Source organism: Anabas testudineus, chromosome 22 (genome assembly GCF_900324465.2).
Source record: "Anabas testudineus chromosome 22, fAnaTes1.2, whole genome shotgun sequence".
Classification (NCBI taxonomy): domain Eukaryota; kingdom Metazoa; phylum Chordata; class Actinopteri; order Anabantiformes; family Anabantidae; genus Anabas; species Anabas testudineus.
This window is the reverse complement of record NC_046630.1, coordinates 8,098,454-8,113,023: the sequence shown is the minus strand read 5'-3', so window position 1 is coordinate 8,113,023 and position 14,570 is coordinate 8,098,454. Positions and strand designations below refer to the sequence as shown.

At 41.4% G+C, this 14,570-nt stretch overlaps 1 protein-coding gene across 1 annotated transcript in view; it reads right to left on the bottom strand.

Moving 5' to 3' along the window:
• Positions 1-8,260: 8,260 nt before the first annotated feature.
• fermt2 (fermitin family member 2) overlaps positions 8,261-14,570 on the bottom strand; it is a 35,073-nt gene continuing 28,763 nt past the window's right edge. The window contains exons 9-15 of the mRNA XM_026339526.1: positions 14,445-14,494; positions 13,866-13,990; positions 13,596-13,702; positions 13,270-13,488; positions 10,030-10,154; positions 9,783-9,924; positions 8,261-9,591 (exon numbers count right to left, since the gene is read on the bottom strand). Coding sequence (XP_026195311.1) covers positions 9,418-9,591; positions 9,783-9,924; positions 10,030-10,154; positions 13,270-13,488; positions 13,596-13,702; positions 13,866-13,990; positions 14,445-14,494 — 942 coding nt within the window. The 3' untranslated portion in view covers positions 8,261-9,417. The remainder of the gene's footprint in view (positions 9,592-9,782; positions 9,925-10,029; positions 10,155-13,269; positions 13,489-13,595; positions 13,703-13,865; positions 13,991-14,444; positions 14,495-14,570) is intronic.

Here is a 14,570-nt window from a genome sequence, read left to right as displayed (position 1 = left end):
TCTGATTTGTACAGCTACATAACTTAATGAAACAGAAACCTTTTTTTACCCTCACGATAACAACAGAAAGCAAAACGGAGCCTAACTTTCTTTTTTAATTGTTCAGCCATTCTTGCAATAGCCTACTTTGATTACCAGACATTAAGTCCTTATCAGAATCTCACTATAACGGTGGCAAAAACAATATTTATCTCCATTTATCTCCATTTATCTGTGACTCAGCTCTTACTTATGTCGAGCTTCTCTCACAGCGACTGAAACGAACGTAAACAAAGGTCACGTAACAACTTTGAATCATTTTTTTAGACAGGTTTGACAACCCAACATGCAGGACTCGTTACAGTGACACAACCAGTCTTTAACAGAAGAGGTCCAGCGTTCTGTAGCTCAATCCACGATCAGGTGAATGATCACTAGGGCGTTCCCGAAGTTTACTATTTAAAAAAAAGGGCTTTAAATTTTGAATGACTTCTCTGCTCCAACCTGAACATTGTTCACCAGCGTATCCCTGGATATGTGCGAGCTGTTAATGTTTAACACGATCCTAAACTGCCAGCAGATGTAGACCACCATGTTGACTTTTGTTTCTACAGCCATGCAAACAGAAATCTGTCCCCCGGGCATTCACACACAAAGAGGCAGATGAACTGTGCGCGTCTGTGAATTTGTCTGTCTGATGTTTCATTCTGATTGTGATTCATCCAAAGTCCCCACACAGCTTTAATTCCTCATTTTATAGATTTGGCTTCTGTCTTCATCTTGAACGCACTTGGACACCACTGCCTCATCTGAAATAGTTTGAGTTTTATGTGCTTCTGTTTTTTGACCCTTTGGTTTTTGCATTCAATCCATCAATACTTGTCATGATAAGCAGAGAACCGGTTGTTCTGCAGCAGATGCCAGTGGCAAATCGGAGAGAGCCACAAAGTTAAATGCAGGATAAAAGCTTAAACAATTCCACTTGACACTGACACACAGCAGTCGCATAATCAAATCTGAATGTGTGTGTGATTTCTCTGGCCTGCACAATGTCATTGAAAACAGGAGTTACTGAAGTTTGTTTGAACGTCTGTGCTACAGTGATGTGGTCCTCGAAAGGCGCCGTGGTAAGCGAAGCTGTATTAGTGGCAGATGTCATTCAGTTTTTCACTGATGGGAATCATTTATTTACCATCACACAGACAAAAGGAGAAAATGCAAACTTTTAAAAAATCTAATATAAATGTTCTTTATTGCTAAGCCGTCGGAGCTTCACTGGGATCATATTACAGTTTGTCTAGCTTTTTGAGTCTATGCTACAGCAAGCTGCTCAACCATCTGGTGCGGCATGTGGAAATAGTTCCTTTCAAGAACACAGAAGTGAAAAAAAATGTTTGCTGAATCTCCTGGGACTATTTTTTATGTCTACCTTCAGACGATACATTTGGATTTACACAGGCTCCTATACTGAGTGTAAATTTCTGTGGCTGTGAGGCCACTGGGACAGCAGCTACATGCACCGTAGAAGTTGTTGGACACTGCACTCTCTGGAAATCTGCACTGCATGGCTGCGCTCCCCCTTCACGAGCAAACAGCTTCACAGTAGAATGAGTCACTTTTCCCAGGTGGAGGGAAACAGAGACAGTGGCCAAAGTGGGGGAAATGATGCATAAGCAAACATAAAACACACACTCGTGAACGCAGACAGAGAGGGTTAAAAGGGTATCAGCTGTTTCCTGCTGGTGAATTGAGTTTTCAGGCAGTTGAGTCTCTCTAGGGAAGGACTGACTGTTGATTTGCCCTGATGAAGGAGACAAAACATCGGAGTGAGACAGGTTTTTGAGGCACTACCATGCTCAGCAAGAGTCTGAAGAGTAGAAGAGGGATTGCCCAACAGATACTGTATATTGAAAGCTCGACACTGCTCGTTGCTCAATACAGTGCTGAGGTTGACTTTTGGATGCATGACACACCACAGAGGCTCAAACATCCTCCAGGTTTTGCTCATGTGGCTTGAAGTTTCCGAGATGTGTTAGAGGATTGGAATCTTCGGAAAAGGAGAAAGTAAGGACTCACAAAATCTGGTGAATTCTCTCGGACAGTTTATACAGTAGTCAAATAGCAGTATGAACAGAGCAGTACTCTTGTTTATTAGCGAGCCATAATTTGGACATGACAATGTTACGTCTCCTTGAGGACAATCTGTATCCTATAGGACGCAGGAACTACTGCCAGATTTCTACCTAGCATTCCTTCTCCATTGGATCTGTCCTTTTCCCCTCTCTAACCCCCTCCCAAAATCCTGCAAAACATAAACATCCTTCCAGCCGCTGACGTTACTCAAGGAGCTGTGCAGGCTGTCTCGATTAGGAAGAACAAGATGCCTCAGTCCCCGTGGTGAGCAGGGTAAACATGGAGAACTAATGATAGAGGAATGGGAAACCCTTTGCTCCAGTCGCCGGCTGCCTCTCATCCTCTCACATGTCCAGATGGCTGCCATACACTCGCACTCTCCCCAATACAGTGTCCATTTCCATTTTCCCCTCCCCTCCGTCTCTCCACTGCACTAATCAAATGCCGAATTCATGCGGTTTGCTGTTTACTCTTCACAGTGTGAGGAATCAAACACACATCAGACTCTGGTTTTAGAGCTGTTCGAGAGCTCAGTAGTGAGGAAAAGCGTGTTTTACGTGGTCAGTCAGGCATGCACACGTCACTCGTGCACAGCATGTGAGCAAACTTTCTTTGCCTGAGTGCATTTTAGTTTAAATCCAATTGTCATCAGCAACAATTTTTGTATACCTGGCTTCCTTAACCGCCTTTGCTGCATGCAGGGTTCAATTTGCAAAGTACAACTGTGTCTAGTGTAGCATGAAAATACAAAGAAAGTCTCACTGAGAGCTCTGGAAAGACTATTCTACACTTTCGAAGGCGTCATTCTAGGACAATATTTGTAAAAAATGATTCATCTGATTAATCCAGAAGATCTGTCAGATTATAGGAATTATCCAGATGACAGTGCTGGGACAGACACATCTGTCACACCTTTAAAGTGATCCCAGAACTCATCACGCTGACTTCATTCTTGACAACAGTGTGGCTTTTTTTAAAGTGTGAATTTTGGGACAAGCCAATAAAGTGGCTGTCTTTGGCCAAGGCATTGAATATTCCTTGGCCAAAGACAGTCACTTTAATGAGATTTGAAGCAGATATTAACCATCCATCATCTGAATGCCCAGACAGCAGTAATGACTTTCATATTCACATCAATCATAGCTGCTTTGTCGCCTGATAAAATGAGGCACAGAAATTAGTCCCTGTTTTGAATCCCGCATTACTAATAAAAGATGGTTGTTCAATCAATGGCACATTTAGTTTTAGCATTTAAAAAATCAATATTTAATTAAACTCACACTGCTGGTTTATGAGGGAAAGAGGAGAGTGTAAGTTATTTTATTTACCTTCAGTGGAATTTACTGTACAAGTCACTTGTTAGCTAGTGTGTAGAGCTGTAGACACGTGCTGCATCACTTCACCCATGAAGCTGTTGAAAATGAGAGGAACAGAGTCGCTGTGCAGGAAAAAAAACTAGAACATATGTCAGAGGTGGGTTCTGCATTTTAGCCTGGCACTGAGAGCAATGTCAGCGCAAGTAACATCACATCAAGTTTCAGTACATGGAAAAGTCAGCAGCCTCTTACTCTGAGTCCATAGTATGTCTGTTCTAAAGAATACAAGAGCAATGCAATGTGAGATGCAAATATTTTATAATTACAAGATGCGTTGTGCTCAGTCTTCTCTATTTTACTTGTTGTGCCAACACTGCAGGAGCGTTTAATCTCACTCTGACCTCAGGCAGCTCCTTAACTCAGCTGGAGAACCCGTTCTGAATCAAAAAGTTATTTCTCTGAGGTGTGCTGAATCCAGATTTCAGAGCGACTCGCTGGGCAAAGGATCATTAAACACAGCAAACTAAATCTATCCTTCAGTTTACTTACATCATTTCTTGTGAATCATGTCTTCTCTGTCCTGCCTGACAGTAAAACACTCACTCTCCACCTTCTTATTGTTTTGTTAAGATGTACTTTAACAGTGAAAAGCAGCAAACTTAGCAACGTAGAGCCCTCAGGCGACTTTATTCTGCAACTTTAATTTTCTCTTTATTGTCAACTGATCTCTGTATAATGGTCGTAACTTCATTAGTAGATAATGTGATGATCCAGAAATGGACATGGGGGGAGCAGTGAGAGTTTGGGATTGACACAGACATGTTTCTTATCATGCTTTGACATTTGGGAACAATCTGGGGTATAAAACTATAAGAAGGCATAAAACAGAAGATGAATGAAGTCCCAATAGATGATGACTTTTTGATGATATTGATGCCAAGGGATCCATTTACAAGCACTTCAATTATCTTAATATGTTGCATTCAGGTGCATGAAGTGCCGTTATTGAAAATGTGGCTCTGGCGTCCCATTTGAGTCCTTTTTAGAACCTCTTTGATTTCTTATTTCAAAGTAGGGCTTCTCTCGAATCCAACACTATTATCAGTTTGACCAAATATTTCCCAGGATTCTTTTCCACCTTTTCTAACAAATCACCTGACGTCTTTTTCCCATCATGCCCCAGGCAAAAACAGGTTTCTGCACCACCGTAAAAAGAACAAAATAAAAGGCTCTGAATGCATTTTCTAACAATAGCGGCTCTTTAAATGGCATCAACTTAGCTGAAAAACTAGATTTGCCCAAACAAAACAGGTTCTAGTGAGTGTAGTGATGTAAATTACCAAATCTTGTGTAACAGTGCTTAAAGGCAAGTGGTCCCTGAGGGAGAAGTCGATTACATTAGAAAAGACTCCCACTGAGTGGTGGTTCAACTTGAAATGCTAGAATTCACAACATTAAGCATTAACTGTAATTTATTACACACACAAAAACCTACTTGTTTATACTTGTGTATGTATACTTGTGCAATTCTTTTGTGCTCCAGAAAGTGATGATGCAAGCATCTTGGCTCGCCACAAGGCGATTTCATGTCTTTAAACACCATGTGACATGACCTCATCAGCTGACAGGACACCCTCTGGATCAGCCCTGAGACTTTAATGGCATGCTTATAATTTCTGCAGCTGCATGCGTGATGCTGTGGACGTCAAGGCATGGAGAACAAGGTGCACGAGTGACTAACAGACGCACCAGCAGATGAGAGCCACTGGTGTAAAATGTTTGTGGGTGAGACTTTTTCAGGCCTCCACTAAAACAAGAGCAAGTAAAAAATGGTCTTCTGTAGCGATAACTGAGACGGCGAGCATATGATTCAACTTGTGTAAACTTTAAAAGTAGGATACACCAATACCACTCTGATGGTAAGATCCTTAAAACTAATTGATGACTTCAAGATACGAATCTTGGCAGTCACTTGTGTTTAGCCGTAACTGAACCTTTTCCATGGAAACATATCTAGACTGAACCGTCCTAGATGAAGAGAATATGTGAAAACATATGTGGCTTGCCGTTAAGGTGGACATGTTATGCTTAAATATTGTATGTGAATACAGAAGGTGTGACACAGATAGTAAGTGATTAGATTATGGGTTATGTTGGTTTCACAACAATCGGGACATTTCACACAAAATGTAATGGTAGCACTAGAGGAGAAGTCAGGAGTTCATCAACGCTTCACCATCTGTGGAACATGAATTCATGTACAAAATTTAGTTTCAATCCAATGACTGGACACGTTTCAACCTGGATCAAAGTGGTGGGCCGCCTGACATCGCCTCACCAGAGTCACACTGCCCTCATCATATCAGCTCTGTGAATTGTATTTTGAATTCCCTTTTATTTCTGAATGACCTTTTTCATAGGAAATTTCAAGGCTCACCTGAAACCAGCGTATCAACACGTCCGCTGTCGTGGCTGACATTATCGACAGCACTTTATTCACTGCAGGCAAAAGGGGGAATGTCAGAATCCCTTTGCTGGAGAGACATCTTCGTGACACTAACAATGACGTTAACAGGCTGTGAAGTCTAGGAATGAGGAAAGCACAGCAAAGTTTCTATGAATCAGAACTATGCCCTCAGTTCAACCAGGAGGCTGCTGTGTTGAATGGTAACAGGTGCTGCTTTGCTATCTGTACTCTCAGAGTCTCTTCCATTTTTTACTTCCTGCTTTTCATGTTCGTGAGCAGCACAGTCTATAAATGTCACCCTCAAATCATGTTTTCTTCTGTCAGATTAAGGCTGTCACCCACCCCGTGTTCCCAAGGGGTCTGATAGAATTGTGTGTCACTAGGTGGAGCCACAGCTGAGACGTCTTTACTTCCCAAACACCCTGCAAACACAATGGGCCAGATCCAGCTGGGGCTGCACAGGGAACATCAAAAGCCTCAAAGAAAGAAGAAAGAATAGTTGCATAAACGTGAGCTTCCACATCTACACTCCAGATTCTACAAAAGAGTGGTGTTTGGGGGTATTTCAGAAGAACGCTACTTTGAAGTTATTGTCTTGCACATTATTGTCTATGCACTGTTGAAATGCAGTGATGCTGATTAATGATGGGATACTTTCAGGTTGATCACAAGAGTCTACTGTTAAAGCTAATTATTACAGTATGCAGTAGAGCAGGATAGATCCATCAATACAGAACTGCAAACACTTCCTCAACGATGTGTCCTCAAAACAAGACCAAAGATTTAATTCATTGCAATAACATGATTAATCCAGTATATGAGATCAACAATAAAGTAGTGTTAGTTACACTTGATGGACTTGATGAACGTCCTCCTTCCGTCACCTGTGCTCACAATCATCCTGCAGAAAACACGTGTCTTCAAAGCTAAAGTCATCATTTTTCACCCATGCTGCATGTGTTGTCATTCTCACAATATGATGGTGGTGGGGCGGCATGAGCAGCTTTCCAGTTATCATAGCTGCTAACACCTCCATATCCCAGCTGCTCAGCAGGTGACAGACGGCCGGTGTGCTGTGTCCACTGAAGGGGAATGGGCAAAAGCCTGTAAATAGACAGACTGTCTGCAGGCGTTCTTTGATCTAATCTCCTCCTCAATCTGGCACTTGGTTTATGCTTGGATGCCAGGTAAACATGTCCGGATTGGACAAAGAAACCTTCGAAGAAGTTTGAAACACAGCAGTGCAATGATGGGGAGTACAGATGGTTGTGCACTGCTCTCTAGTGGAGAAACACAACCAGCACACGTGGTACATGGGCAGCGTGCATCATAAATACATGGCAGAAAATACTTCACAAGCAGTTCTTACCACCTGACACCACAGGTTCAACTCCAGGCATTCAAGTTAGAGTTGTTTTTTTTCTGTTCACTTGGTGGTTGCACAAGTTTTACTTACTTTCTAATAAAATACAGAATTTTGCCAGTTGTACCTCTTTCTACTTTAGGCAACGAAAGACAGAGAACACTTCATTAAATAAAAATTACTTTATTTTTAAAATAAATGCATTTTTTTACAGTCAAACAGCAGCAGGACATGCACTGCTGCTCATGACACTGGAGGCAAACAAAAACAACACCAGAGGAGAGAAAAAACACAAACAAACAAACAAACAAACAAAAAACAGACTAGGTTTAGTTTTCTTATATCTGTATTCATTTTTGTTGGTTTGTCTCAAACTCCAGGGTCTAGACAATGTGGATCTCCTTCATATGGACATTATTAAATGTACTCACACTCCAATTGTGACAAATCTAAATAAGCAAAGTTGTTTAAAAAGGCAGTGAGCAAACACAATTTGCATCAAAAATGCAAAAAGAGACCGACTGTCAGGCTAAAATACAACTCAGGGCCACAAATGCACTTGATCGACCATGAGCAGCAGAAACGAAAAGAGAAAATCTATACAATTAAGCAGAAATACAACATTGAGAAGGCATACATATTGGAAATTTGGAAAGAAACAAACAAAAAAAAAACTTAAAACCTGGAGTTTGAGACTAGTGTTATACTCATATATATTCATATATATCTTCATCTGAAGGACCACAACATAGGCAGACACAATTCTGAATACTACATATGTTGAGAGATGGCTTCCCCCTTTTCTTCTCAAAGGACAAATTCCAAAACCCCCGAAAGCAGAAAAAAAAAAACTGTACAAATCTATAAAATGTTTGTGTTTTTACATTAGTTACAAAATAATACTTCATTTACTGATCCTTCATACTGAGGACAGAAGAAAAACAGTTTGCATATTAATTCTTCAAACTCAGTGACCTTTTGCTGGTGTGTAATAATAAAAAATAAAATGATAATACTATATGGTGTAAGAAACAGAAGAGCAACGGTGGTGCGAGGGCGTAATGATCCCTGCTACTGTGAACGGTTCATGCACTAAGCAATGAGATGTCACGGGATTCATCCCTAGATGCAATCAGATTGTGCTGCTGTGAGTGCACAACTCGTTTCTGTGGTCAAAATGTCAGACGCACAGTCGGATAAAATGTTGTGAATGTGCACTTCCAGGCCAGACTTTTAAAATAATTTTTAAAATAATGGGGGAAAACATAACAAGTAGTTATTAAATCAGTTGAAAAAGCAGAGTTTTTAGCCCACAGGACACTCTGAACTGTAGTGTGTTATTAGACATGCTCATAATTAGCAGTCTATTAAATACAAAACTCAAGCTCTCAATTTCACACTGGTCAGTTAGTACAATGAAAATTCAATGGAGAAACTAGACTCAAGTTCTGAAACAAAAACAACAGACACCTAAAGCAAAAAAGGAAATTTAACATCAGCTTATTCATAAACGGGACTGTATAATATCGAAGTGCTTACATGTGACTTCAAAGAGAATAAACCCTTCATAGAGTGGACAGGATGGACAAGTAGTGCTGCAATCAGTGGCCACTGCTGTTTACAGATACAGGATAAATAATAAGACAGAACTGTGGCACTTGATGTTTCAGAGACAGATTCATGTCAGCTTATGAGTCCAGTTCTAAAAAGACATTGAGAGACAGTGAAGAGGAACGAAAGGATCTCTGGGACTACATGTGGGGCTTGGTTTTAAAGGGTTTTCATGGACGTAAGCTGATAGTGATCAGTCCAGGAGGAGAGGAGGCAGGTGGTCGGAGGAAAACAGAGATAATTTATAGTTCAGGTACATATAAGGCTTCTGCTCAACCACAAGAGTTCATTTAGACTGAATATTAGTGTTGTAGCAAATTACTTTGTTGGCATTGAGGCAAAAGAAAAAAAACCTACAACAATAAAAACGGTGTTAGCCATGGCAATAGCTGTGCCGCTCTGGACTCATCAGCACAGCTTCAAACAATTAAAAAGACTGAGACGCAGAATAAAATCAACCCATACAATATGGTTCCACACCCCACCCCCAGCCACTCTCCTTCTGGGCCCCTGACTGACGGCTGTTGGCCCCTTGTGGTTCGGGCAGCTCAAACCCAGCCGCTGGTCAGCTTATAGAACATCTCCTCGTCTAGAGACTCGTTCTGGTCCTTGGCACGTGTCGACAGGAAGATGTAGCCGCCGATGAACTCGTGGACCACCTTACAGTCCACCTCGGCACAGATGAAAGACAGACTGGGTTCATCTGCAAATTCAACTGTCACCTGAGGACACAGAGTTACACATACATTTAGTTTTGTTAGTAACTGCCTAAAAATCAACTATCAAGTAGAATGGCTTAATAATTTAACTGTCTCAGCTTTTGAAACATCATTAACTTCAAACATTTTACTAAAGCATGAGGCTAAATTTAAAAGCTATTAGATCAGACTGTCATTTTCTAGATCTTCCCTACCATCTTGATCTCCCAGTTGACATTCCACTGTTTCATGTTGCTGAAGCGCCAGGTCTTGATAGCATCTCCAGTGCTGGCATCCATCCGGATCAAACGGTTGTAAGTGATGCCGATCAGCTCCTCCCGCTTTCCACCTTGGAACCTGCAGAAAAAGTGTGTGGAGCAAATGACTGTCACTGTCAGCACATCAAACTGAAAGAGTAAGTGGTGCACGTGTAGGAATAAAGACAGTATTTATTGAACTGACTTGGCAAGAAAATGAGTGACTCCAAACTCAGGCAGGGACTGCCACGCCTGGATGAAACGCATCTTGGCTTCAATGAGACTCATCTGGGCCACATTCTGGTGGGCTTCAAGGATCCGGGCTGAAATCTGACAAATACACAAAAACACGCATTACATACATAATATTTCAGTAAGCACCCTGTATTTGAATTATCACTAAAACTATAAACACAGTAAACAAATGCATCCCGTCACCACACTTAAACCACCCAAAACAACCAGATCCGCACATAATCGGTGAGTAAACAATCTGTGGCCAGCGCCATAAAACCATCAGAACACACAGTGTCAGCAAATAAACACAGAGCTGTCACAGCAGAAGTCACACAGCTAGTAAACAGACAGAAATATAAACCTACGAGCCCCCTGAGGAGCCAGACTACAGTTAATAAACCAAAGGAAGCAGACAAACTGTGTGAGTGTGCATGCATGTGTCTATTTGTCTACTGCCACTAAATAGTTTTCACTATCAAGCTCAACATTTGATCAACTAATTCAATTGTTAGAGCATCTATCAGAGACAGATTAACAAAACCATTTCAAAAACCTCTACTTTCTGCTGAGCACTTTCTAAAGCATGTTATGAATCAGGGTTATTAATATGGATTTCCTGGCTTCACTTCATGTAGTGCAGTATGAAAATGAATGAGTCTTCTTTCGCCAGCCTCTAACCTGTTGCAGGCAAGATTGCCATTACTGTAAATTAATTAGCTATTACACTGGTAAAATTAATCAACCACAAACTGGTTTGTGCTGGTTCAGAAGTAAGACTCTCAAAATAAAATAATTTCTTCATTCAAAAACTCACCAATCGAAAAACCTATGGTGTGTTTTTTTTAAAAGGTCAGCAGTAATGTTACAGTATAAACACAATATAAATACCTCAATGTTGCATCAAGAGAATGGTGTCACTTTCTTGTCTTATGCCCTCCTGAAAATGCATTAGTTTCTCTAAGTTGCTTGTTATTAGCGCTGATGAGAAAAATGCTCAATGCTCTACAGTGACTATCAGCCCCTAATATTAATATCTTTTACAGCTACTTGTGGTTAAATAGGGCAACTCATGCACACATAGTGTTCAGAGTTGACACGATCATGCACAAATCTACGGCTTAAAGTCAGCCAGTGGACACACAACGGAACTTACCAAGTCCCTGATATAGCCTGGCTGAAGAGGGTAGGTGGGGATTGGAGGAGGACACGGAGAAATGAAGGAGATGCATACATAGAGGGAGAGAGGAAATATTTGATACAGAAAACAAGCGAGTGAGATCAATGTTGAGGGCAGAAAGAGACAAATTAATAAAATAGAAGGCCATCATATAATCACAAGTTGGATGAGGGTCATGCAGTATTCAGCCACAAGATGGAGAGAACAGCAATCACACAGTGTATAAATTATAAGAGTAAATAGAGAGGGTTAGACAATGTATGCAGTTTCACATTAAGAAAGTAGGCATTGGGACTGCACATTTGAGCTCTAGATAATGTCTGTTTATTCTCTACAGGCTTTCACAATGGGCCATTAAAGGAATCAAACAGCTTCCCTGTAAATCCCCATTCATCCACAAGATGGTGATAGGTACCAAGCAGCACAATTCTGAAACCCCAACATGTAGCAGTGTCATGTATGCAGATCCAGCAGTTTTCTTATTGTGCCTTTATTATTCATTTGCTCTTACGTAGAGGAGTCTACTTAACAGGAGACGGCAGAGTTACACGTAATCTAAAAAGTCCTGTGAGTGTGTGTACATCCGCAGTGAAATAGCAGCACGGAAATCTCCTCAGACAAATTTTGCAACAGGAAGTCCACTTTCAGAGAGGTGGGGAGGGGGTCGCAGCTGACTGAGTACTAACGGGCTTTTCCCAGACAGTTTTCCCGCTCAACATTCCTAGGCACGGTTCATTTCCTGACGGCCCACGCCCACTACACGAGTACACATGGGTGAGTACATGGACACATAAACATGCTGTACATAGGCCACTACTCTTTCATATTGTGCCTGGGGACACCCCCCCCCCCCCTTATCTGACTGGTCTTGAGAGTCAGACAAAGTCACAGAGTCACAGTGTTTTAGTATATGTAAACTATCTAACCTAACCCTGACGAAGAGGTCTATATGGCTTTACTTGAATTAATTATTTTCATGTTATTTATTCTATTATGTATATATATATATATATATAAATAAAAGAAAGTGAAACTTCATTCATTTGGTACTTCTGTAAATCTAGGTAATTCTACTACTTCTACTACTACTACAACTATTACTACTACAACTATTACTACTACTCACTCAATTTCCTATACAACACACACACTAATCCTTTTGCACAGTGTTTGAGTGCTGTGGTCCTAACAATGTCTGAGTCATCACTTATTGAAGCTACATCTGCCCAACTCCCTCGCACAATTCAGGTTCTGCTACAACTTAAACAAAACCAGAGTGAGTAAGTACACTATGGGGCAGCCGTCCTCTTCCTTCCATCACCCATCCCCACCTAACGCACGCCATGGTGGTTGTGTATTCAGCTGTTGTAGTGCACACACACACACTAGTCTATTGCTTACAAGCAAATCCACTGTACAATAACGTTTCTAAAATTGTTAACTGAATCTTAGTCCTTGAATGTCGCACTTGGTTATTAAGATGTTCGCTGCTGGCTTTCTGCAATCACTCAGTTGTGACCATTCACAATTTGTTGTGCTTACAATTCTCAGGTTTTAAGCACTCAGACGGAGCTCCCTGCCCCTTCAGCCCTTTTGTCTACAAGCACAAAGACTCATAGCTGAGGTGGAGTATCTGTTACAGTCTCACATGAGCAGTTCTACTGTAAATGTAAGCACGCAGTGGTTTGGACGTCTGCTGTCCTGGTTTCCCCTTGGACAGTTGGGGGTGGAGAGATGGAACAGAGAGAGGAGGAGAAGGAAAAGTGAAGGAGGGGGAGTGCAGGGAGGCTACATTCCAATGCAAGACAAACCTGAGGACAGGAGGCGCCCATCTGGGAAGCATCAGAGTTTGCTCCATCTGATTCCACAACCAACTCAAAGAGGTAAACAACCTCCCACACAAAGAACATTGGACTAGATAGTTACAGTTCATTTGTCTCCTTGTTACTACACACTTTACCTTCCACACTGCTGTAAATGCACCTTAAGGTGCAAAGCTAAGTGCAGCAAAACGGCCGGTGTGTGGTTTACCTGCTTGTTCTTATACTTCTTCAGATAGCGTGGAGACACAAGGCATTCAGGATTGATATCAGTGGTGATGGGCTCAATGAACTGTGGGTCAGGGTTCATGTGCTGCATCTTGAGGAAGGACAGAATGTTCTGGACCTCCAGGTTGTAGGAGCTGTCAGCCATGGTCTTCCCTTTGGAGGCCAAGCGGCATGCAGCCATCCAGTGGGCATACTGTTTCTCCTGGAGATTAAGGACAAACACTGACGATTATAACATATAAATCCTGCAAAGCACAAAAAGTGGTAGTAAATGTCTCATTAGTCTGAAGACAAATAACTTAGTCTTGCCGTGTCACACCGAAGCCAGATCTCATTCATGCCATCGGCCACAGGGATTAGCAACTTGATGTTGAATTTCTGACCGGAGATGTTAACATCTGGAGTTACCTCACAACCTACCCATGTGAAGATGCAGCGCAGGAAGGAAGCAGAGGTCAAAAGTCACACTCACTCTTCAGACACCCCACCAAAGATAATGTTTAGGCAGCAGAGAAACAAAGCAAACTTGTATAGGCTTGAATTAACATTTTGTGTGTTTGCATGTAAATGTGCATTTACCTCTGAGATTCATTTGGTTCGCAGGTGTCCCATGAGCCTCCTCTTTACTCTTGTAACATGAAATTGTGATATCCTTGAATGTGCACCAGTACTGCTTATAACCTTTCAGTGTCAGTTTCTTGGGCCTGAAAAGAGACAGATCATGCTTCAGATGGATTTCTTTCTTTATACGTGAACAAGAAGAACAGGGTCAGGGAGTGATTAGAAAGTAGAGAGGCAGAGGTGAAAAAGACAGAGAGCGTTTCAAGTGCAAAGTCAGCGAAGTGAATAGGAAAGAAGCCAACACTGGACATGCTTAATGGAAAACTATTAAAGACTAAATGTCTCCTGATATTATATCCCCCCAGTGGTTTATATATTTTATGAGACAACCACCCCAGGGAGCACCTGTGTGTCAGCAAAAGTTTAAAGCCAAAAATGAATCTGGTTTAGAATATGCTTGGTGCGAATGCAAACACTTCAAATGCCAACCTCAAAGCTCAGTCCACTAATGTCCTTTGGCAAACACAGTATATTACACTGATGCAGTGAAAGTGTATGTGGCCTTGTAGGTTCAGGTAATTGTGGATGTGGACTTACTTGAAGACTTTGACATAGTCAGCTAGCTCTGGAATAGATGTTATGTCACCCTGGTAGGAAAGTAAAAACCCACTGTTAGCATAAACCTAGAAGAATTTTCATATAAAAGAAGAAGAACATGTTAAA